This window comes from Callithrix jacchus, chromosome 10, assembly GCF_049354715.1.
Source record: "Callithrix jacchus isolate 240 chromosome 10, calJac240_pri, whole genome shotgun sequence".
Taxonomy (NCBI): Eukaryota; Metazoa; Chordata; class Mammalia; order Primates; family Cebidae; genus Callithrix; species Callithrix jacchus.
Genome location: NC_133511.1, coordinates 11,851,414 through 11,875,380, shown reverse-complemented (window position 1 = coordinate 11,875,380; position 23,967 = coordinate 11,851,414). Strand labels below are relative to the sequence as shown.

The window sequence follows — 23,967 nt, the reverse complement described above, 5'->3', positions numbered from 1 at the left end:
TGTAGTACTATTTGCAATTTTCTGATTGCTTATATTGGAAAAATATACATGCAATAAACTGAACTGTCTATATGATTGAAAAATAGGTGCTATAGTAAAAGTCTGGTTAAAATAGCTATCCCATATAGTAATATATGATATAGAAAGTTTTCAGTAAAATCCTAGTAGTACTTTACATCAAAGGGATAATTTTCTTTTTTAGCTAGATGAATAGTATAGCTCCTCCAGTCCAAATTGAAGTGACCTCCCAAAGTCATCCTGTTGTTTAAGCCAATCTATTTACTTCCAGATCACTAATCTTTATCCCATACCACACTGCTGTTAATTTTTCTAAATATAATTCATTAACTGCACATGTTGATGTGGTTGATGTGTAAAGAAGCCAACTCATACAAGGTTTTGGTGAGTATTCTGGTTTTTATTTTACTACTTTGACTACAAGAACATCATTTTAAGCCAAGACTTTTTATTAGCCATACATAACAACAGTGAAAATAATCAAATAGAAACAGCACACAGATATGTCATTATATTCTAAGAAACTGGAAAAAATCACCTCTAAGGTTTTAATCTTCTTTTATAATCCTGACCATAAAAAAATTCAAAACTGACTCAAAAATGAACTGATATTTAAATAAAATATTCTAAAAGAAAAAGTATAATATTAAACATTATAAATTAACTGAATCCTTTTTTAGAAGTTTAAGAAATACTAGGAAGTTTAAGGAAAAAATAAAAGAATCCACATAAGATTAAATAATTACACTTCTATAAAATGCACTAAATGTTTGACCCTCAAAAGAAAAATGATGTAGTTCATGTTCATGTCCAGCTTAGGACATGAACATGAACATTAACATTAACATTAAGGAATTGAGAAGTTCCTTTTTAAATCTAGAAAAGAATTTCAAGGAGTTTCCCCTTCTCTGTTCAAAATATACATTTTCTTTAACAACGAGAGAGCTTTCAAAGCATAAATGTCATTCTTCCATTGTAACAATAAGAAGTTTGAATTCTCAACTTATTTCAAGTGTGTATTTTATCTGTGTAATGTGTTTGCAATCACTGTAAACCTCTGTCGCAAGAACTCTCTTTTTTGTATTAGAAAGTTTTCAATAGCATTGGCTTCTTTGAAGAGTTCATCTATCTCATCAATGAAAGACGCATCTACTGCTGCTCTCTCACTAATAGGAAAAAAAGTTTTGTATTAAACTAGGTAGTTATAAACACCATCATCATGTTGTTCTTCATTACACTATATTTGTTAACTATTTCATTTAAATGCCTTTATGTACCACAGAACTTCATTACTTTACTAATACTCTCCAGGAAAAAAATTAGTCCCACAAATATTTTTGACTACTAAAAAGGTCTCCTGACACAGCAGGAAGTGTATCTTATATGTTATAACACTAATATTAAATTATATACATTATTTTTACAGCCAACAAACCACTATCCAAGTATAATGACTGTCCAGCAATAGAAAAAAATGCTTTATAAAACATGACATCAGGTTAATAAAATAATCAAATTTGGTCTTAAAATAGATATAGGTAAAATATAAACAGTCATCCCTCAGTATCCACGGGGGATTGGTTCCAAAATCTCCCACAGATATCAAAGGGAGATCCCTCGTAGATGTTTAAGTACCTTCTATAAAATAGCATAGCATTTGCATATAACCTAAGAACATTCTCCCATATACTTTAAATTGTCACTTATAAGACCAATACCATGTAAATGCTATTTAAACTGTTGTTATACTGTATTGTTTGAAAAACAATGACAAGAAAAGAATGTCTGTACATGTTCAGTACAGATACAACCATTATTTTTTTCCCAAATATTTTCAGCGTGTGGTTGGTTGAATCTACTGACTCAGAATCCATGAAAATGAAAGGCTGACTCTCTACCATATAAGTATTTATCTTTAATATCACTTCATAATCATTAATTTCACCAAACATTTTTCTCAAAGAGGTATTTACATAAAATTTAAAATGTAATGTCATCTAATTACAGACCAAGATGTATACAGTCTAGTATTAGCTTGACAAGAGTAAAAAAAAAAAAAGATTTTTAGTGGAAAAGTTGAGGCTATTCCCCGAAAATAAACAACTAACCTATTATAAGGGACTGAGGTAGAATAAAAAATTCCAGGGCCGGGCACGGTGGCTCACGCCTGTAATCCCAGCACTTTGGGAGGCCGAGGTGGGTGGATCATGAGGTCAAGAGATCGAGACCATCCTGGTCAACAGGGTGAAACCCCGTCTCTACTCAAAATACAAAAAATTAGCTGGGCATGGTGGCGCGTGCCTGTAATCCCAGCTACTCGGGAGGCTGAGGCAGGAGAATTGCCTGAACCCAGGAGGCGGAGGTTGCGGTGAGCCGAGATCGCGCCATTGCACTCCAGCCTGGGTAACAAGAGCGAAACTCTGTCTCAAAAAAAAAAAAAAATTCCAAAGTTTAATTACTGGAGAGGTTTGGCAGCCACAGAATTAAGCTTCCCATTATGGGTTTCCAGAAGAAAATGAACATAGAGATCTAGAGAATATACTACAGATACTTGCCTTAAAAGCTTTGCGTAGGTAGACAACATTAGATTAATTTCCTTGCTCACATCTGTTCAAAAAAAAGAATCATGTAAGTTATAAAATATAACAAACCTTCTGCATTATAAAACTGATGTACAGAAATATAAACATTTTATACATCACCATTTAAATCTTTGTCCAAGGCTTCATCTTTATACAACAGTCCGGAACTTTCAAAGAAAGATGAATCTGATTTTCCAAGAGAAGGCAGCTGTGGACTATCTGGCACTGGAGACTAACAGGACAAAATAAAGAAAACAGGTATAGTCAATAAGATCACCAGGACATATACATTTTGCTTATAAGAAGAAGTAAATAAAACATTTTTCAGAAAAAGGCAAACATGCTAGAAAGTATATGACTTAATTAATCATTTGAGTTTTTATTATTAAGGAAATTTACAGGCCCAAGAAACACCTTGCTCAACATATTAAATTTTATTTAGGTTTTCAACTAGACTTTGCTTTTCATTTGTTTGCTTTTGTAACAAGGTCTCACTCTGTTACCCAGGCCAGAGTGTAGTGACACAATCATAGCTCACTGAAGCCTCCTGGGTTCAAGCGATCCTCCTGTCTCAGCCTTACGAGTAGCTAGGACTACAGGCACATTCCACCATGCCTGGCTAGTTTTGTTTGGTTTGGGTTTGGTTTGGTTTTCAGAGACAGGGTATTGCAGTGTTGCCCAGGCCAAGGTGAAACTCTTAGCCTCAAACGATACTCCTGCCTCAGCCTCCCAAAGCACTAAGGTTACAGCCATGAGCCAATACACTCAGCCTTAAATTAGACTTTAAATGTGGTTTTAAACTCCTGTTGAAAGAGAGTCTGGTATCTTGAACCAATCGATGTTTTCATAGCAATGAAGCTATACTGTAATTTAGACAGTAGCCAAATGCTTGCAAAATTTTGCAAAAGAGTATAATCTTCAAGGGAGCAAATCATGTCCCAAATGCAACAGATCAATTGGTAGGGGCAGTAGTAAAGGACAGGATACTGTGCTTTTCTTTAAAAAGATCAGTAACCATATTACCTAGGTATCCACTTATCACAGCGAAATAATCACATAAAACCCTATGTTTCATAAAAGCACAGACTCACTTCTGTCTCTAGATCTCAAGCTACCAAAAACAAATCTCCCAATAGTTTCTTGGGGGCCCGTACTTAGTGAAAAAAGCAGCTGGAATCAACATAGCTCCTGCTATGTTGTAGGACAATCCCAACTCTGGGAATATGAATATACTAAATTCTACTATCTATAGAGCTTTCTTAAAGGGAAGAAATTTGAGAAGTATGTAAAACAGAATAAAAGATTAAGGCTCCACAAGAATAGAGCTTACCTCCGATTCTCTTGGCCTCTTGGAATTTCTAGTATCGGGATTTACAAGGTGATTTGCCATCATATTCCGAAGGCACCATCTATAAAGCTTAGAACAATGCCAGATTTAGGTACAACTCCAGGCTACAGCTCTCTGGAATCTTTCCCTTTTTCCCACTCCTACTGCTGCTGTTAATTTAGACTGTCATTATCCGTCACTTTCCTAAACTCAATTGCTCCCTCCTCTAAATTATTCTATCAACTGCTCTTTGGGTATCAGAACTTTGATTCCTGCATTCCCTTAACTCAAAACCTTTCATTGTTCCATACCGTGAAATTCCATGGTATGGCCTATAAAGTCCCGTATTAGCTGGTGCCAGCCTACTAGTCCCGTCATTTTCAACTTCTCCTCTCTGTGTACTTAGCCAAATGATCCTCTCTGGCAATTCTGCCTTGTTTCAGGACTGGCTCAGTTAAGATTCTTCTATCTTCACAAAATCTTAATGTTGAAACAGGTCTTAAAGTTCATCTAATTCAATCTCATTTTTTACAAGTGAGAAAACAGGTACAGTGATGGTGGACCCAGTGAAACCCCAAGGCTGAGCTAGTCTAGAACCGAGATCTCCTCACTCTTCAGATCTGAGATTGTTCCCACTGTCCTACCTTACTTTAAAGTAGCTTCAAATTTTACTTTTACTTTCCCATAAATTCAGAAGGCATTTTCCCTAGGAGTCTAAATGTGGAAACCTGGAAGGGTATAGTCTCTATGTCTTTGAGATGAGGGGAGCCCTGTCCATATTCGTTATCAACTGAGTTTTTTTTTTTTGCTGTTTTTGAGAAACAATGCCGACTTGGGTCACTCTGATTCGTCCTATAGAACATGCATACATAGAAGACAGAAAGAGCAACAACAAATTAGAAAGATGTTTGTTAAGTAAATTCTGTACTGTACATCTCCATTCCTCCCAGTATCTTTATAACATGTAAGTTTAAGGCCTGTAAGAGTATTAGTAGCATCTAGAAAATACTATACATGCAGTGTTAACTTTGGTAGCTGGAAAATACTTCAGCGAAGCCAAAAGGTGGATTTTTTTCACTCCCCCTTCCCCTTCTAATCTTCTCTTTCTCCTTCACCTTTCTCTTCTCTCCCAAAGTAACGCTGCGCACCTATGTCCGTCAAGTGAAGTCTGTTTCTGCAAAAATAAGTTAGTTTTCCTGTCCTAGCTCGAGGCCTCAGGGACGCCAGGCATGGCGGACGGGTTGGTCTTCATCGTGTGATAAACACCCGCCACTACCCCCGGCTCTGCGACCTTAGGCTTAGCGACCTGGCCGTTACTAAGCACTGTCCCCTCTGCCTCATGCAGCTGTTTCCTTCTAGTTTTCTCCCCCTTCTCAACGCCGTTCTGGCCCCTCAGGCCATCTCACCTCCATTTTTCCTCACTTCCTGCCGCCCCTCCCCACTTCCTCCCTACTAAGGCTTGTGTCCCACTAGAGCCCCTCAGAAGAAGCTTCCATGCTCCCCCCCTTCCTTATGTCACACTCAGTTACGTTCTCACAGGCGCCCTTCCCTTCAGCCCCACCCCAAGCCCAATGTACTTCGTGGTGTGGGGACCTTTCTCCTCAGCAAACAGGCGGGAGTGAGGGGCGGGGTGCTGGGTTTCCTACGTAGAGAGAGCGGCTGCACTCCCATCAGCCCCTGCACGAGTCACGTGACAGCCGCCCCCACCCAGCCCCGCCCCACCCCGCCCCCAGCCTCCCAGAGCCTGGCCCTGCAGAAGGGAAGCTTTTTTCCCCCCCTGCACGAGTCACGTGACAGCCGCCCCCACCCAGCCCCGCCCCACCCCGCCCAGCCCCGCCCCACCCCGCCCCCAGCCTCCCAGAGCCTGGCCCTGCAGAAGGGCAGCTTTTTTCCCCTGCACGAGTCACGTGACAGCCGCCCCCACCCAGCCCCGCCCCACCCCGCCCCCAGCCTCCCAGAGCCTGGCCCTGCAGAAGGGCAGCTTTTTTCTGGGTTTCTCCCGCTCTTTCCCCTGACTTGGAATAGTCGTGAAACAAAAAATCTCTCCCCGCCACCCTATGTGTGTTTGAGTCAGGATAAAACCTGAAACTGGCAAAGAAAGAACAAGGAGGACTTGCCAAAGCAAGGCCGGGGTGTGTCTCGGCAGCCTGGAATCTCAGGAAAGGAACACAAAATAGCACATCCACGGCCTCTTTTAGAATAAAATTTACTCGGTTTGTTTGCAGGAAGGGTTTAAAACCGCGTTTGCAAATGGTCTGTTTGCAGGAAGGTTTTAATCACGTGTTTCCCTGGTCTACAAGCCAGGCTTTTAGATGCAGAGCTTCAGTTCCTGACCCTCTTCCTCTTTGGTGCAACCAAACTTTCAGAAGCACACCTTTCTAGAAAATTCTCTCCCGGATCTGTCAATAAGTTTAGTCAATTTAATTGGCAGCAGTTATCAAAAAGTATTCTGTGATACACGTGGCTCACATATTTGTAGCTTTGCCTCATCAAATGTGGCAACATCTAATTGGAGACTTTAACCTGCAATTTCAAAGACAGACATTTCAAGTTTATGCCCAGTTAGTTGATGTGGAAGAAAAAAAAACAAAGCAAATTAACTCATAACACAAAGGTCAATAACACCCATCCATAAGCTCCAGGTACAAAATCTTACACCTCAGAGAACTGTGTTTAACACTTACATGTATCACTCATGTTTTTTTTCCTTTTGCTTTGTTATATGTTAGTTATCATCAAGACTTGGAAGCAGTGGGTATGTATATATTTATTTGCTATTTGTGAAGAAGCCAATTGTTTTAAATAAGTTCCTAGAAAATAAGCGCTCAATGTGTTTAATTTGAGTTGCTAATATTGTGAAATATAAGCCACGTGCTAAATACTAGACTAGATAACTGTGGAGAAGTAAGGAGCCTCAAACAGTCCGAGAACAATAGCAATCTGTGTTGAATTTTTACCCTCTGTGGTAAAATGAAGGGAAAAGTAATGAAGTTTTAGTTTTCTTTGATTTTTATGCTTACTGTTTCAGACTCCAGAGCAGTATGAAGTTTTCATCAAGTCAAATACATCCACTTTAAAGGGCTGTCCTTTATTCTGATACCATGTCCTTCCTAATTTTGGGGGCACAGGTAAGATAAGTTTTATGAAATAAAAAGTTTTAAAACTTTACATTTTTAAGTGTCCTTCCTTGGTAAAATGTAGAGTTGTCTACTATGTTTATCTCTTCCTCCTTATTATCATGATTGCTGTTATTTTTAATGGTTCATTCAATCCAATGTCTGGAAAATACTCATATAATTCACCTCACAGCCTTCACATTGTATGATATCCAAATAGGTGGTTGTCCATCGATTCTTAAAATATTTCCAGGAAAAATGATTCCACCTAATGCACAAATGCTTTCGTCAGGTTAAGAGAACACTATGGACGTTTTATTTTTAAAATCTTACATCCATTGTATAAGTGAAATGGGTAAGAATAAGTGAGAGAATATAGATCTTGTTATCTAGAGCTTTAAAATCTTCAAAGGGCTGTCATCATTATCTCATTTAATCTTTAAAAACAACTCTATGAAGTACAAAGGACACTACACTGAGACATTTGGATTGCTCTGTATCAAAGAAAAAAATGTTGTCCCCAAACTGCAAAATGTGTAAATTGTACATTCTGCATCTTTACAGCTGGAGAAAATTCATTGGCAATGGAATATTTAAAATTAGAGCTTGTTGAGTGCTCTGCTTCTGATCACTACTTCCCATTTCATGCTTTCATGTTAACTGGTCCAATTGGACTCTACAGTTGGAAGATGAAAACTTACTATTTCAACTTTAGTCGTGTATGTATTCTTATCGTATACTTCTTAAATGTACTGATTTTTTTCTTCTGATAGTCACCACGCCAATCACTTCCAGCCACCCTGCCACAGACTTCTTTGTAATCACTGCTGAAGGAAGCGATGTTTTTATGACTTCACGAAATGAAAACCCTATCTTGTTTTTAAAACAAACAAACAAAAAGTAGTGTTTATGTAAGCATTTTGTTCCCTGACTCTAGGAAGCACTCTGTTTGTATACCATCTCTGTACTAGCAAAAAATGAAAAGAAAATGCCACCTTGCTAATTCCCTTCCTAGCAAAGTAATACAGTTTAGCACATGTTCAAAAAAAAAAGCTAAGAAATTCTGTTTCCACTAATTATTTTCAATACTGTGATATTTACACTCTGGTCTTTAAAAGTTACATTTTATAAGACTATTTTTCAACAAGTGAGCATAAACCCTAAAAATACGTATCCTTAAATTGCATTTCAAATATCTTCAGTCTTTGCTATCATTCCAGAAATGGAAAGTTTCAACACTGGAAACTGTATCTGAATTTTGGTATCTCTCTCCCCAGGCTTACTTTCTGTCGCAGGAAATTTAAAAATTGTTAAATAAGATTCTAATGGTGGCATGCATGTGGCTTGCGTCTGATATAGCAGACAAAGAAGAAGTTTGATAAAAATGGACTCCTGTTCCACTGACAAGTAAATATTACTGGCCTGTATCAACTACCCTTTGACACTGTTCTGAGCTAGGGAGGGAGGGGAAGTCCTGAATGAGGTTATAAAGTCAAAGAAAATATTTTGCAAAATGTTCCTTTTTTAACGAGTTATATTTTAGAAATATTTTAAGTGTTGTAACATTGTGGGAGTTACCCCAATAGGACTGATTATTCTGCATTGTAAGGTAAGAAAAGCTTTGTGCTGAAATGTGACCAGGAAGTCTGAAAATGAAGAGAGACAGATGAGAAAAGTAGATGCTTCTGATGGACTAAGGAGGTGCTTTCTTAAAGTGTTTGTGTGTACCTCAGAAAAAGGTACAGGTTTTGGAAGGCACAGAGCCCCAACTTTTACAGAAGAAAAGATTTCATTAAAATAGTGATATTACATTAAAAGAATACTCAGTATCCTCTTTCACTTCAAAAGAGCCTTTGAGAAGGCGGGCCCAAGGCGTGCCGGCATTAGTCTCCTCCCCTACTCCACCTTCTTCCTCTTTCTCTCCTGGGCCTCTAGCGACTGCCTGCACAGGCAGCAGGGAGTTGTTTCCCGGTGCGTTTTGCACTCCTGGCTGCCAGTTCTGGCTCCAGCTGCCACCTCTAGCTGCTAAAGTGGCTGTCGCCTGCTACAATCTACACAGCCTCGGGACAAGAAAGGGGACTTCAGAGATTCCAGATCGCTTCCTCTTGCAAGAAACTATTTGTCACAGGTAAGAAATTTCATTCCTCTTTATTTAGAAAGCCAGCCGTGGCAATTAGACGAAAATAAGCTAGAAAAGCAATTGAGAGCAATATAAACCATCTAACATCACTACAATGAGCAGTCAGTGTCAACGAAAGAAATATGAGCAAAGCCAGAATGGAATTATTTTCTTTTATTAAATATGGGAGAGTATCACTTTAGAGGAGAGGTTCTCAAACTTTTTGCTCTCATAATTTCTTTACACTAAGCTCATCACTTTAGCATAAGTAGCAATTTTAATTAAAGATGACTATACTTTTTTTTTCTTTTTCTTTTTCTTTTTCTTTTTTTTAAGACGGAGTCTCGCTCTGTCACCCAGGCTGGAGTGCAGTGGCACAATCTCGGCTCACTGCAACCTCCACCTCCCAGGTTCAAGCAATTCTTCTGCCTCAGCCTCCCAAGTAGCTGGGGCTACAGGCGCACACCACCACTCCCAACTAATTTTTGTATTTTTAGTAGAGACACGGTTTCACCATATCGGTCAGGCTGGTCTCGAACTCCTGACCTCGTGATCCACCCGCCTCGGCCTCCCAAACTGCTGGGATTACAGGCGTGAGCCACCGCACCCAGCCAACTATGTACTTTTTAAACAACAACAAAAAAGCAAGCATAAAGAGTGACACTTTTTTTAATTTCTACAAGTGTTTTAACTGGTTTAATAGAAGCCAGATAGATGAGCTGGATTCTCATCTCTTTGCATTCAGACTATTGCAATATTGCACAGAATGTAGCCTCTGGTAAACTCTGTTGTATGCTCATGAGAGAATGTGTGAAAAAGACAAATTACATCTTAGGATTAATAGAAATAGCTTTCACTTTAAGAACTTTCTGAGAATCACTGTTCTAGAGTGGTAAAATAAATAAGCTTCTCTTTAAATGGAGTCTCAAGACAGAATCAGTTACATTAAAAGCAAGCAAAAAATTTGCCCGTGGTTGGTCATCTTGTAGAACATGCCCCAACCTTTGGGCTGGGCTACAATCGGATAATATAGAATTCCCCAGGATAATTTTGTTTCACAATAAGGGAGGGGCTAAATAAATATCTCTATTTGAAGTTGAATAACAAAAATTAGGACACCCTAAATTTTGGGACAACTGAAATTCCTCTTTTTGCCTATATTAAGCTACTTAAAGTTCTATTAAATTTTCCTTCAGGCCAGGTGCAGTAGCTCATGCCTGGAATCTCAGCACTTTGGGAGACAGAGGCAGGAGGATTGTCTGAGCCCAGGAATTTGAGAACAACCAGGGCAGCATCAACTCTACAAAACAAGGATAAATAATTAGCTGGGTGTGCCGGTGCATTCCTGTAGAACTACTCAGAATACTGAGCCCAGGAGGTTGAATCTGTGGTAAGCTGGGCCACTGGGCATCAAAGTGAGACTTTCTCAAAAAAAAAGAAAAAAAACTTTCTTCAAAAATAACTTTTTATCTGCAATGTTTTCCTATTGCCTATGAGATTAAATTTACTGTTTTATGTGGTTTCCAATGCCCTCCATACTCTAATCTCACTTTACCTTGCGTTCACTGCAAAACAGCAGGACTCTTCCACTGCAATCCAAAAATCACAGGCTGGGTACAGTGGCTCACACCTGTAATCCCAACACTTTGGAAGGCCAAGGAAAGTGGATCGCTTCAGCTCAGGAGTTCAAGGCCAGCCTGAGTAACATGGCAAAACCCTGTCTCTACAAAAAAATACAAAAATTAGTCAGACTTAGTAGCACATGCCCGTAGTCCCAACTACTCAGGAGGCTGAGGCGAGAGGATCACTTGATCCCGGGTGGTCAAGGCTACAGTGAGCTGTGTTTTTCTCAACACTGCACTCCAGCCTGGGTCACAGAGCAAGACTGTCTCGAAAACAAAAAACCGCTCTATTCAGTTCACCTCCAACACATCATTGTTTTGATTATCGCATAAATGTTGGTCCATTTCCTTCTCTATTCATGTCTTTCAGCATTCTTTGAGATTCAATTCAATTCTCCTTTTCAAACTAGGCCGTTTAAACTACGTCAGTTCCATTTTGATATTTGGCTTTGAGTCTATATTTAGCAGTTTATTAATTATGCCTTTTATAATTAATTATCTAATTTTTAAAATTTCCTTCTACTCTCACCTCTTCCACACTCACATACACACATTCATAATAAGATGGCAAATTTTTCAAGGACAAAATCATTTATAGAACTGAAAACTTTGCAGGTCAGTCGCAAAAAAAAAAAAAAAAAGAACCGAAAACTTAGGTTTTGATCTTGTTGCTGTCAAGATAACTATCTACCTGATTTCAGGCAATTAGTTATGTAGCATGCTCGCTCATTTTATCCCATACCTATTCAACAGGATTGGAATTCCACAGCAAGGATAAACAGAATCATAGTTGTTTTTCAAGTTTAAGGCATTTTAACTTTTAATCTACTAGTATGTTTGTTGTTGTTTGAGATGGAGTCTTGCTCTGTCACCCAGGCTGGAGTGCATTGGCATGAACTTAGCTCACTGTGAACTCCACCTCATTCCATTAATTCTCTTGCCTCAGCATCCCAGGTATCTGGGACTACAAGGCACGTGCCACTATACTCAGCTAATTTTTGTACTTTTAGTAGAGACAGGGTTTCACCATGTTGGCCAGGCTGGTCTCGAACACCTGACCTCAAGTGATCTACCTGCCTCGGCCTCCCACAGTGCTGGGATTACAGGCATATGCCACCATGCCTGGTCTAATAGTATGTTTCTAAACTCTTAGTGGCTTAACAATGCTGGTTGTATAATAAATATTCCATAAATATGTATTATCTTAGAATTATGAAGAAGTGGTTACTAGGCCATTTGCCACATACGAATGGTTCTCTCCTCACAGCCTTAACTAGAGTCTGGAATTGCAGGTTGCCAGAGGTGAAACAGACCTTAAAGATTGACTATCCAACTTCCTTGTCCAAATGAGAAAACTGAGACCCTTAGAACTAAGTGACTTGCCCCAGACAAAACTGGAACTCATGTGGCCTAATTTCCATAATGAAATTCTGCCATTCACTAGCCTTTGCCTAGTTTTCAAAGTATTGCAATAACTAAAACTTTTTGTTTGTTTGTTTGTTGTTTGTTTTAAAGAACAAATTGTCACTGCTTACTCCTGGGAGGATCTTTCCGAGATGGTTTATAACTTAAAAAAAAAAGTCAAGAGTCTGAGAATTTCAGATGAAATAGTCAAAACGTTTTTATCCAATGGATACTATAATTTTCGTAGATTAGAGTTAAAGCAAAGAAACATGGATGAGAAAGGAAGAGGAAAATTGAGGGGAGGAGAAATCGAGATGAGAACCCACCACTTGTAATTAGTCATAGATGTGTTGAGAACAAGAAGAATTGTAAGAAAATAAGAATAAAGAATTCAGAATAAACACATGAAATAAAAAAGAAACTACAAGGGAAAAATTGGAGAAAACATTAGAAAAATTATTCTATTTTTAAAATTCTATTTTCAGGCTTCTCTCATCTTCCTCCTCCTCATTGGCTTTCAGGTGGAGGGAGAGTTTTAGATAAAAAAATTCTACACATCCTTTCTACACTGTTGTCATGGCACTAAGGTTTATCATAGCAAACTCTTATTCATAGAATGTTTATTGAGTTCCTACTGTGTGACAAACTCTTTCCAGGTGTTAAAGATCTGGGGGGGAAAAGACAACTAATTATCTTAAAGCTCAGATGGAAGCTGAACAGACCTATTTTTAATCAAAGTAATCGCAATTCAGGGTTGTAAGAGCTATTTAAGAAACCTGAACAGATGTGAGGGAGATGGGACTCTGAGAAGAGAATGATTAGCTAAGAATTAAAGAGCAGGAAGCTTTCCTAGAGAAACTATTAAAGCTGGGAGTTACAGGATGAAAGATGAGGCAAGGTCTGCCGGCAAAAAAAAAAGCAGGGGAAGAAGTTCTGGCTGGCAGAGAGAATAAACCTGCAACAATGGGGGATAGTCTGGAAGCAGGAAAACCAAGTCGAAGAGTATTAAAGTAGAAAACGCCAGGGGTGGTGAGGGCTTGATTTCAAACAGTGCTGCTGGAGACAGAGAGGACAAACCAAATTCTGGAGACATTTCTGAGTCAGAATCTACAGTATTTATCAGACAAGGGGAAGTTTACACAAAGGAGTTAAGAATGACCCCAGGTTTCGGTTGTAGGCAGGTAACTAGGACATGTTTTGAAAAGTAATATATTAGATCTCTTACAATTGGAAATTTATCCGGAGTCAAATTAAAATTTGTACATTGTATACAGCTACCCACCCACCCCTGCCCCAGTAACTGGTACCCTCTTTGTAGCCAGACTTCCTAAAAGAATAGTTTGTAGTCACTGTCTTACCTTTTCCCTCCCATTCTGTCCTAGATACTCATCCTCCTACCATCTGCTAACTCCACTTTACCCAAACTGTTCTACAGTTGCCCAAAACTTCCTAATTGCTAAATTCAATGAACTAGTTTAAGCTTATATATAAATCATGAGCTCTACAGTTTCTGATTTCAAGCAGTCCCTCCTGAAACCCTTTCTCTCATGACTTTTGTGACACATCTCAGATTTTTAAAACTTGACTAATTATTTTCCATCTGAACTGTTTTTTTCATTCTCTTTTTTCTTGTGAATGAGGTAACCACTCAACAAATTGCCCAAGCCAGAAACTATAAAGTCTCCCTCAGTTCTTCCTTCTTCTGTTTGACCCACAACAGACCAGCTGGAAGATCCTGCTGCTTAGTATCTGTTGAATTCACTACCTTAGTGTATAGCCTCATCTCTTAAGATTCTTAACTGGTCGGCTGGGCTCGGTGGCTCACACCTGTAATCCCAGCACTTTGGGAAGCCAAGGCAGGTGAATCATGAGGTCAAGCGATCGAGACCATCCTGGCCAACATGGTGAAACCCCATCTCTATTAAAAATACAAAAAAATTAGCCAGGCGTGGTGGCATGCGCCTGTTTTCCCAGCTACTCAGGAGGCTGAGGCAGAAGAATCGCTTGAACCCAGGAGACAGAGGTTGCAGTGAGCTGAGATCACGCCACTGCACTCCAGTCTGGTGACAGAGCAAGACTCCATCGAAAAAAAACAAAAAAAAAACTCGTAACTGTTAAAATTGCTTCTGTAGTTGTTGTCTGACCGCTGTCCAATTTTGTTCAATCAGATCCATTTTGTTGTTGTTGTTGTTGACACAGAATTTCGCTCTTGTTGCCCAGGCTGGAGTGCTGTGGTGTGATCTTGGCTCACTGCAACCTCCGCCTTCCAGGTTCAAGCAATTCTCCTGCTTCAGCCTCCCGAGTAGCTGGGACTAGAGGTATGTGCCACCATGTCTGGCTAATTTTGCATTTTTAGTAGGTAGTGACAGGGTTTCACCATGTTGGTCAGGCTGGCCTCAAACTCCTAATCTCAAGCCATCCACCTGCCTTGGCCCCCCAAAGTGCTGGGATTACAGGCGCGAGCCACCATGCCTGGCCCAGATCCATTCTTTCCATTGCTTCTAGAGTGAGCTTTTTAAAACACAAATTTGACCATATCTTTCTCCTATTTAAGTCACTACTTTTTTTCAGGAAAAACAAAGTTCAAACTCTTTAGCTTTTACACAAGGCCTTTGTAATCTGACTTTTCTTTCCGAGCTTTCTTTTTTTTTTTTGAGACGGAGTTTCGCTCTCGTTACCCAGGCTGCAGTGCAATGGCGCAATCTCGGCTCACCACTACCTCCGCCTCCTGGGTTCAGGCAATTCTCCTGCCTCAGCCTCCCAAGTAGCTGGGGTTACAGGCGCGCACCACAACGCCCAGCTAATTTTTTTTTTTTTTTGTATTTTTAGTAGAGACGGGGTTTCACCATGTTGACCAGGATGGTCTCGATCTCTTGACCTCGTGATCCACCCGCCTCGGCCTCCCAAAGTGCTGGTATTATAGGCGTGAGCCACCGTGCCCGGCCTCTTTCCAAGCTTTCATCAAACTACACTGCAAGTTGCATTTTATGTGAACTGAATTAGGCAAAATATGAAAATTATAGTTTATATGGGCAAAATGGAAATAATGTTGACTCTTCCAAATAATTTATGTAGAATGACATAATTTCAAAGCTGGTAGGTCAGATGAGCTATAAACTGCTACTTTGCCACATGCAAGTGTCTCTTATGCCTGGTATAATTATCTGCTTCCATGTTAGTGTTACGTAAATTAGACCTTATCTCAGAAGTTCTTCAGACATACGGGTTATTATTGTGCTATTTTTTAACATAACTTAAAATCTTTTTATAGGCTAGGCATGATGGCTCATGCCTGTAATCCAAGCCCTTTGGAGGCCAAGGTGGGTGGATCACCTGAGGTTGGGAGTTCAAGACCAGCCTGACCAACATGGTGAAACCCCATCTTTTAAAAAAATTTTTTTAAATATATATATATTTTTATATGATAATGTTATCCAAGTGCTAAGGGATGTATTGTTACTGCTGTGTGAAAAAAATATCTCCAAATAAATATGTTGAAACAAAAGTTACATTCAAGAAAACAGTATTAAAAAGGCCAAATACCACCATGATAGTCTGTGTGGAGAGAGTGGGCTACAAAACACTAGTAATAATGCTAAGAAATTTGAGGAAAGAAAGCAAGAATATGCTTTGGTTGTTGCAGGCTTATGTACTCCAAGAATATCTCCTCTCATGCTTTTACATTTTTCCCAAAGAAAAGTTAATCTTGGCTGGGCACAGTGGCTCACACCTGTAATCCTAGCACTTTGGGAGCCCGAGGCAGGTGGATCACCTGAGGTCAGGAGTTTGAGACCAACCAGCATGGAGAAACCCCATCTCTACTAAAAAAATACAAAATTAGCTGGGTGTGGTGATGCATTCCTATAATCCCAGTTACTCAGGAGGCTGAGGCAGGAGAATTGCTTGAACCCGGCGGGGCAGAGGTTGTGGTGTGCTGAGATAGTGTCATTGCACTGCAGCCTGGGCAACAAGAGCAAAACTTCATCTCAAAGAAAAAAAGAAAAGAAAAGAAAAGTTAATCTGGAACTCTGTGAAATCTTTAGAAATGCTCTTTTTCTGTAAAATGTGATCACATTTGCCTTGTTTACGGTAAAGATGTTGAGGCCCCAAACAACCGATGTTCTCTCAGTCTCCCTGCTGCCTAGCCTTTGTTCACATTGTTTCTTCTTGGTGGAGGCTCTTCCCCTGGCCCTGAAAATACCTGCTTCGTTTTCAAGACAGCACAGTCATCACTTCCTATGGTAACCTTCTCCAGCACCATCAAACAGAAAGAATGAATCGCTTGTAACTCCAGCTCTTACATCATCCGTTATATTATTTTGTAACTCCTTATAGATTCTTCTCTCCCATTAGACTCTTGAGAAACTGGAGGATGGGAGCTAACTGTCATTCATGTGTGGTTCAGTCAGCTTCTAGACACATTCCTGATGCCTAGCTGATGATCAAACCTTAGCTGTTGAATCAGCTCAAGTATTGTCCTTCTCTAAATCCATTCACTCATTGAGTATGTCCTCAAAGTGGTAAACATTAGTAATTTAATCTGATTCCTGCCCATGCTGCTTGGTGCATTTCAGGTGAATTACTTTAATAAATATGTGTGTATTACATAATATTAAAGTTTGTAGAGAAGATCATGCTATTCATTATCTCACCAGCTGATAACTAATCAAAACACAGAGTCCCTTTCAGGTTAACAGATATCTGCCTTCTCAGTTAATGCGTCATTAACAAATACCTCCTGACACTTACAACAAGGCCACGTTCAGCAATGAAACCATCAAGGTGAATAAAGAAAAAGCCCTCATGGAGCTCACAATCTAGTCATTATTCTTCTGATTTTTAATATTAAAGTTGGTTTTGGCTTTGGTAAAAAAAAAATTTAGACTTGGGGCCAGGCGTGGTGGTTCATGCCTGTAATCCCAGCACTTTGGGAGGCCAAAGGCAGGTGGATCACAAGGTCAGGAGTTCAAGATCAGCCTGGTCATCATAGTGAAACCCCGTCTCTATTAAATATACAAAAATTAGCCGGTTGTGGTGACACACACCTGTGATGCCAGCTACATAGGAGGCTAAGGCAGGACAATCACCTGAACCTGGGAGGCGGAGGTTGCAGTGAGCATAGACCGCCATTGCACTCTAGCCTAAAAAATTTTAGACTTATCTCAGCGACCTTTTCATCCTTTGCTATATTATTTTTCTCTAAGAGTCTCCTTATCCCCTCCTTTAAAAGACTAGGTGATAATTCTAAATTGTAAATTTAAATATTATAAATATTTTCTAATATTTAATAAAAAATTTAAATGTTAATTTTTATAATTTTTATTTTTATAATTTATTTAAATGTTAAATTTTATAATATTTAAATTTATTTGTACATCAGTTTTTATTATATTTAAATGTGTTGGCCAGGCATGGTGGCTCATGCCTATAATCCCAGAACTTTGGGAGGCCAAGGCAGGCAAATCATTTGAGCTCAGGAGTTTAAGACCAGACTGGGCAACATGGTGAAACCCCATCTCTACCAAAAATACAAAAACTTAGCTGGGTGTGGTGGCATGTATCTGTGGTCCCAGCTACTTGGGAAGCTAAGGTGGGAGAATCACTTGAGGCCAGGTGTGAGGGGTGGGGTGGGTATTGCAGTGAGCCAAGATCTCACCACTACACTCCAACCTGGGTGACAGAGTGAGACTCCATCTCAAAAAAAAATGTTATTTAAATAAGATAAATTTAATAACTATTCACATTTAGATGAGCATACAGAAATAAACCTAGATAAAACTGTTAAATGAGGGCTGGGTATGGTGCCTCATGCCTTTAATCTCAAGCACTTTGGGAGGCTGAGGAGAGAGGATCACTTGAGTCCAGGAGTTAAAAACCAGCCTGGACAGCCGGGCGTGGTGGCTCACACCTGTAATCCCAGCACTTTGGGAGACTGAGGCAGATGGATCACGAGGTCAAGAGATTCAGACCCTCCTGGCCAACATGGTGAAACCCCATCTTTGCTAAAAATACAAAAATTAGCTGGGCGTGGTGGTGCACGCCAGTAGTCCTAGCTATTTGGGAGGCTGAGGCAGGAGAATTGCTTAAACCCAGGAGGCGGAGGTTGCAGTGAGCTGAGATTACACCACTGTACTCCAGCCTGGCAACAGAGCAAGACTCCATCTCAAAAAAAAAAAAAAGAAACAAAGAAACAAAAACCAGCGTAGATAACATAATGAGATGCCATCTCTATTTAAAAAGAAAAAGGCCAGGCACAGTGGCTAACGCATGTAATCCCAGCACTTTAAGAGGCTGAGGCTGGTGGATCACAAGGTCAATAGATCGAGACCATCCTGGCCTACATAGTGAAACCCTCCTGGCCAACATAGTGAAACCCTCTCTCTAAAAAAGAAAAAGAAAAAAGAAACTGAAATAGCCACCAACTAACGACTGTTTGGAGTCAGCTTAATTTGGATTAAGTTTTTTCAACTGAGTTTTAATTTCCTTCTTACTCTACCATACATGCTTGCTTTTAGATTAAGTTAGAAAGAATTTGAGTCAGTTCTCTTCCTATGAGCCCAGTTTTATGGCTACTCCTCTATGTACCATTGACAATGGTGACTCAACCACCTTCCTTAGAGCCCCAGCCATACCTGCTTTCAGGGACCCAAGGCACTGCTGAATTCTAGTGTAGGGGATTCCTAATCATTTCTGTGGCATGGGCTTTCGTGGGAAATCTGAAGACTGTGGACCCCTTCTCAGAATAATGTTTTTGCAGCCATAAAATTAAATACTTAGCTGTATAATAGAAACCAAATAAATATTGGAACAGAGTTATCAAAAAATTTTTATCTACTTCAAATTACGACACAGGGGCTATAGTAACCAAAACAGCCATGGAAGTGACATAGAACAGACACATATGTCAGTGGAACAGAAGAGAGAACTCAGAAATAAAGCCGCATACTTAACAGCCAGCTGATTTTTGGCAAAGCTGACAAGAACATACAATGGGAAAAGGATACCAGTTTCAATAATTGGTGCTGGGAAAATTGGATAGCTATATGCAAAGGAATGAAACTGGGCCCGTATCTCTCACCATGTACAAAAACAAAAATCAACTCAAGATGAATTAAAGACAAATGTAACACCTAAAACTATAAAATAGAAAAACAAACAAACAAAAAAAAAAAAACTAGAGAAAACTCTTCTAGACAGTGGTCTAGGCAAAGAATTAATGACCAAGACTTCAAAAGCACAGGCAACAAAAACAAAAATAGACATTTGGGATTTAATTAAACTAGAGAGCTTCTATACAGCAAAAGAAATAATCAACAGAGTAGACAACCTGCAGAATGGGAGAAAATATTTGGAAACTATACATCAGACAGGGGAATAATATCTCAAATTTACAAGGAACTCAAACAGCTCACAACAAAAAACAATCCCATTCAAAACTGAGCTAAGGACATGAATAGATGTTTCTCAAAAGAAGACATACAAATGGCCGAGGAACATATGAGAAAATGCTTGTCACCACTAATCATCATAGAAATGCAAATTGAAACCACAGCGACACACTATCTTACACCAATCAGAATGGCTATTACTACAAAAAATAACATGCTGTGGAGGATGCAGAGAAAAGGGACAGCTTATGCACTCTTGGTGGGAATGTATGTTTGTATAACTTCTATAGAAAATAGTATGGATATTTCTCAAATTGCTGAGAATAAAACTACCCTTTCATCCAGCAATCCCACTACTGCATATCTACCCAGAAGAAATCATTATATCAAAAATATACCTGAATTTGTATGTTTATTATAGCAACATTCACAATAGCAAAGATATAGAATCAACCTAAGTGTTCATCAGCTGATGGTTGGATAAAGAAAATATGGGAGGGGTGTGTGTGTGTGTTTGCACATATATGCAATGGAATACTATTCAGTCATAAGAAAGAACAAAATCATCTCTTTTGCAGCAACATGGATGGAACTGGAGGCCATTATCTTTCTTTTCTTTTTTTTTTTCTTCATATGAGCTGTGGCTTTGTTGTAGGAGGAGGCCATTATCTTAAGTGAAACAACTCAGACACAGAAAGGCATATACCTCATGTTCTCACTTATGAGTGGGAGCTAAGTAGTGTGGATGCCTAGACAAAGTGTTTAACAATAAACATTAGAGACTCAAAAGAGCAGGGAAGTGAGAGGGAAGTGGATGATAAATTACTTAATGGATACAAAGTATGTTATTCCAGTGACAGATACACTAAAAGCCCTCACTTCACCACTATGCAGTATATCCATGAAACAAAATTACACAAAATCCCACAAATTTATACAAGTACAATAAAAACACTAAAAAGCTAAATATGTAAACTTGTCATAATAAGTACAAATGCAGAAAGAAACATGTCTGATAACATGGCTTTAACATTTTCTTCTCTGTCAAACACTTCAATTCACTGAAAGAGAACAGCTTATGATATATCTTTAAGAAAGTATGTTTACATTTGCCTTTTAAACTGTATATGAAACTCATTTAATAAAAACCAATGCAGTTTTTCAGTGGGTACAAGTGTTTAGGAAAAAAATGCAGAAAATAAAAAATACATTACAACTTTAAATATTAATGTTTAATACAAATTTATTTTATTTAAACTTATTAAATAAACTAAGTTTAATAGCCATTCACATTTGGATGTGTGTAAGGATCTAAATCTAGATAAAACTCTTAAATAATACCAACTAACAAGTATTTTGGAGTTAGCTTAATTTGGATTACGTTTTTTTTTAACTGAGTTTTAAATTCCTTCTTACTCTACCATACATACTGGGCCTCAGATTATGCTAGAAAAATTTTGAGCACAGATTTATGAATACTCCCCTGCATACCATTTAATTTTTAAACAAATTTTTATGCCATATATATGTTACTTTTTATCAACACATTAAATAAGATCTACTGGGGCGACTAATAACTTCTGTAATTTCAAAGTAGTAATAAGTTTAAACCATATTTCAAGATCTCTGCAATAATTGTAACACAATAGAAAACAGGTATTTCTATTAATGACAGAGTCACACATACTCCTAATAATACTGTGGTTTGTTTCCTGCAACTAGTCATGGAAGGAATGCTAAATTTCAGAAGTTGGTCAAAGTACATGTGTATTTTTTACCCCACCCAAGTTGACAAATTTCTCACATTGAGAACTCCTGCTCCTTAAAAAAAATTCTGGAAGCCTGCACACTGTATTGGAAGAGTGGCAGAAAGGAAGAGCAAATAGAAGAATTTTGTATCAAATGATACAAATCCTGTATCATTTGACTTTACAGCAAGATTGTATTTATGTATTACTCGTGTTAAAAACGTAGTGTAATCTAGACTCCAGATCAAACACCACTACTCCTCATGGAGAAAGAGGGCCACCAAATGCCAGAGCCCTGCAGCCTTCTCCTACCCTGCCTCTACTCTCAGGTGGAAGCATTTTTTATTATTGCTTCACCTTTAGCACTTTGACAATGAAGTCATAAGCCTTCAGCCTCTCACCCACAGGTACCCACTGATTGTAAGAGAAGGATTAAGCCAGTTCTTCTTAAAGGGCAGGATTAGATGTGTTTCTGGCATCCTCGAATGAAATTACATTTATATTGATAATATATTCCTATTTCTCAAGGAATATTAGAATAATGATTCAGTTCAGTAGTGGGCCACTTATCTGCCCTTTTCTTTTTTTTTTTGGGGATGGAGTTTTGCTCTTGTTGCCCAGGCTGGAGTGCAATGGTGCCATCTTGGCTCATGGCAACCACCACCTCCTGGGTTCAAGCGATTCTCCTGCCTCAGCCTCCCAAGTAGCTGGGATTACAGGCATGCACCACCACACCCACCTAATTTTGTACTTTTAGAGATGGGGTTTCTCCATGTTGGTCAGGCTGGTCTCGAACTCCTGATAGGTGATCTGCCCACCTGGACCTTCTAAAGTGCTGGCATTACAGGCATGAGCCACCACGCTCGGCCTATCTGCCCTTTATAATATTGTTTAATGAGAAAATCCTTTCTATATTCCAAATATCTGATGATTTGTAAGAGAACATTTAGACATGGGTATTCATAAGCTGAAACTTCTGGCATTTATTAAATGTCCAGATTGTTCATCAGTATACTAGGTGGTTAACTGACCTCTGAACTAGAGGGTAGTGTAAAGTAGTAGTAAAAGGGACAATCATTATCTTTTAGCAGATGGCTCTTTGCTTTCCTTAGGAATAAAGATGGCTGCTGAACCAGTAGAAGACAATTGCATCAACTTTGTGGAAATGAAATTTACTGGCGATGCACTTTACTTTAGAGGTAAGGCTAATGCCGTAGAACGAATACCAGGTTCAGATAAATCTATTTAACTAGAAAAGATGTTGTGAGGTGAACTATTAAGTGACTCTTTTTGTCACCAAATTTCATTATAATAATAATGGCTCTTTAAAAAATTAGTGGACTTCTAGAAATTAACCATAACATATCCAAGGTCAGGCACCTTGTCACACCACATGTCCCGGCACTTCAGTTAGCAGTGGCTCACTCTCCAGGTGGCAGGAAGTGCACATCATGAAAATCCCAGTTTAAAAAAAAAAAAAATCCCAGTTTTCATGGGAAAAAATCCCAGTACAAAACTGGATGCATTCAGGAAATACAATTTCCCAAAGCAAATAGGCAAATTTTGTAAAAGAGTCTCTAAATTTAGAGTTCTATGAGTTATACCATTTTATGTAATATGTTTGACAAGTAAAAATTGATCCTTTTTTTCTTTTTTTCTGTTGCCCAGGTTGGAGTACAGTGGCATGATCTCTGCTTACTGCAACCTCCACCTTTGAGGTTCAAGCAATTCTCCTGCCTCAGCCTCCTGAGTAGCTGGGATTACAGGTGCACCCACCATGCCTGGCTAATTTTTTGTATTTTTAATTGAGACGGAGTTTTGCCATGTTGGCCAGGCTGGTTTCAAACTCTTTACCTCAGATGATCTGCCTACCTCAGCCTCCCAAAGTACTGGGATTACAGACATGAGCTACCACACTGGCCTAAAAATTGATTCTTTTGATTAATCTGTGAGCAATTTGGCTTCATTTGAAAGTTTACCTTTATTTGAAACCTTCATTGAAAAGCCTGGGCAACAAAGTGAGACTTCATCTCTACACACCTCCTACCTACTTCGGAGGCTGAAGCAGGAGGATGGCTTGATCCTGGGAATTCGAGCCTGCAGTGAGCTATGATCCCACCACTATACTCCAGGCTGCATGACAGTAGACCCTGTCTCAAAAAAGAAAAAAGAAAAAAAACCTTTGTAAAAAATTCTTAAGTGATCTATCATTTTACAAAATGTGTTTCTAGCTACATATTGAAATTTTTAAACCTTGGGTTTAAGTTTTATGTCTAAATTACCTGAGAACAGACTAAGTGTGATGACCTTCATTTTGTGGGCCTTCTGGATGATTATATAATATTCTGATGAAAGCCAAGACAGACCATCGGCATAAAAATAGGGGTTTGAGAAAGAGGAGTAGCAAAAGTAAAAGCTGGGGTGAGAGGAAATTCTGAGTCAAATACAAAGTTTTACATATTCTGTTTCTCTTTTTTTTCCCCCTTAGCTGAAGATGATGGTAAAGTATAAATGAATTTATTTTTCTTTGCAAACTAAGTATCTGCTTGAAACACATCTATATCACCATTGTCAGCCGAGAAAAAAATGGTTCACATGATACCAATCTATTTGGAAAACCAATCTTCCCTCAAAGGAATGTGG

The 23,967-nt window shown here is 38.9% G+C and overlaps 2 protein-coding genes across 13 annotated transcripts in view; one reads left to right on the top strand and one right to left on the bottom strand.

Moving 5' to 3' along the window:
* Positions 1-382: 382 nt before the first annotated feature.
* On the bottom strand, positions 383-5,590 carry TEX12 (testis expressed 12). Of its 8 annotated transcripts, XM_035264521.2 has the most exons (5): positions 5,505-5,590; positions 3,931-4,017; positions 2,721-2,832; positions 2,574-2,625; positions 383-1,184 (listed from the first exon to the last, which is right to left on the bottom strand). In XM_035264521.2, exons 2-5 carry the CDS (start codon positions 3,991-3,993, stop codon positions 1,040-1,042), a joined length of 372 nt encoding a protein of 123 aa, XP_035120412.1. In that variant the 5' UTR covers positions 3,994-4,017; positions 5,505-5,590; the 3' UTR covers positions 383-1,039. The 8 variants fall into 8 exon arrangements, with proteins under 8 accessions (XP_035120412.1, XP_035120414.2, XP_078195579.1 ...); XM_035264523.2 differs by lacking the exon at positions 383-1,184 and having other exon boundaries at positions 2,459-2,625; positions 4,942-5,590; XM_078339453.1 differs by lacking the exon at positions 383-1,184 and having other exon boundaries at positions 2,459-2,625; positions 5,043-5,590.
* A 3,365-nt stretch (positions 5,591-8,955) lies between these two features.
* Positions 8,956-23,967, top strand: part of IL18 (interleukin 18) — a 28,209-nt gene continuing 13,197 nt past the window's right edge. The window contains exons 1-5 of one of the 5 annotated variants that reach the window (XM_054241555.2): positions 8,956-9,171; positions 10,359-10,552; positions 14,409-14,506; positions 22,437-22,523; positions 23,813-23,824. In XM_054241555.2, the coding sequence (XP_054097530.1) occupies positions 22,445-22,523; positions 23,813-23,824 (91 nt within the window). In that variant the 5' untranslated portion in view covers positions 8,956-9,171; positions 10,359-10,552; positions 14,409-14,506; positions 22,437-22,444. Of the gene's footprint in view, positions 9,172-10,358; positions 10,553-14,408; positions 14,507-22,415; positions 22,524-23,812; positions 23,825-23,967 lie in introns of all 5 variants that reach the window. The other 4 variants (XM_054241556.2, XM_009006803.6, XM_002754412.7 and 1 more) reach the window with 4 other exon arrangements.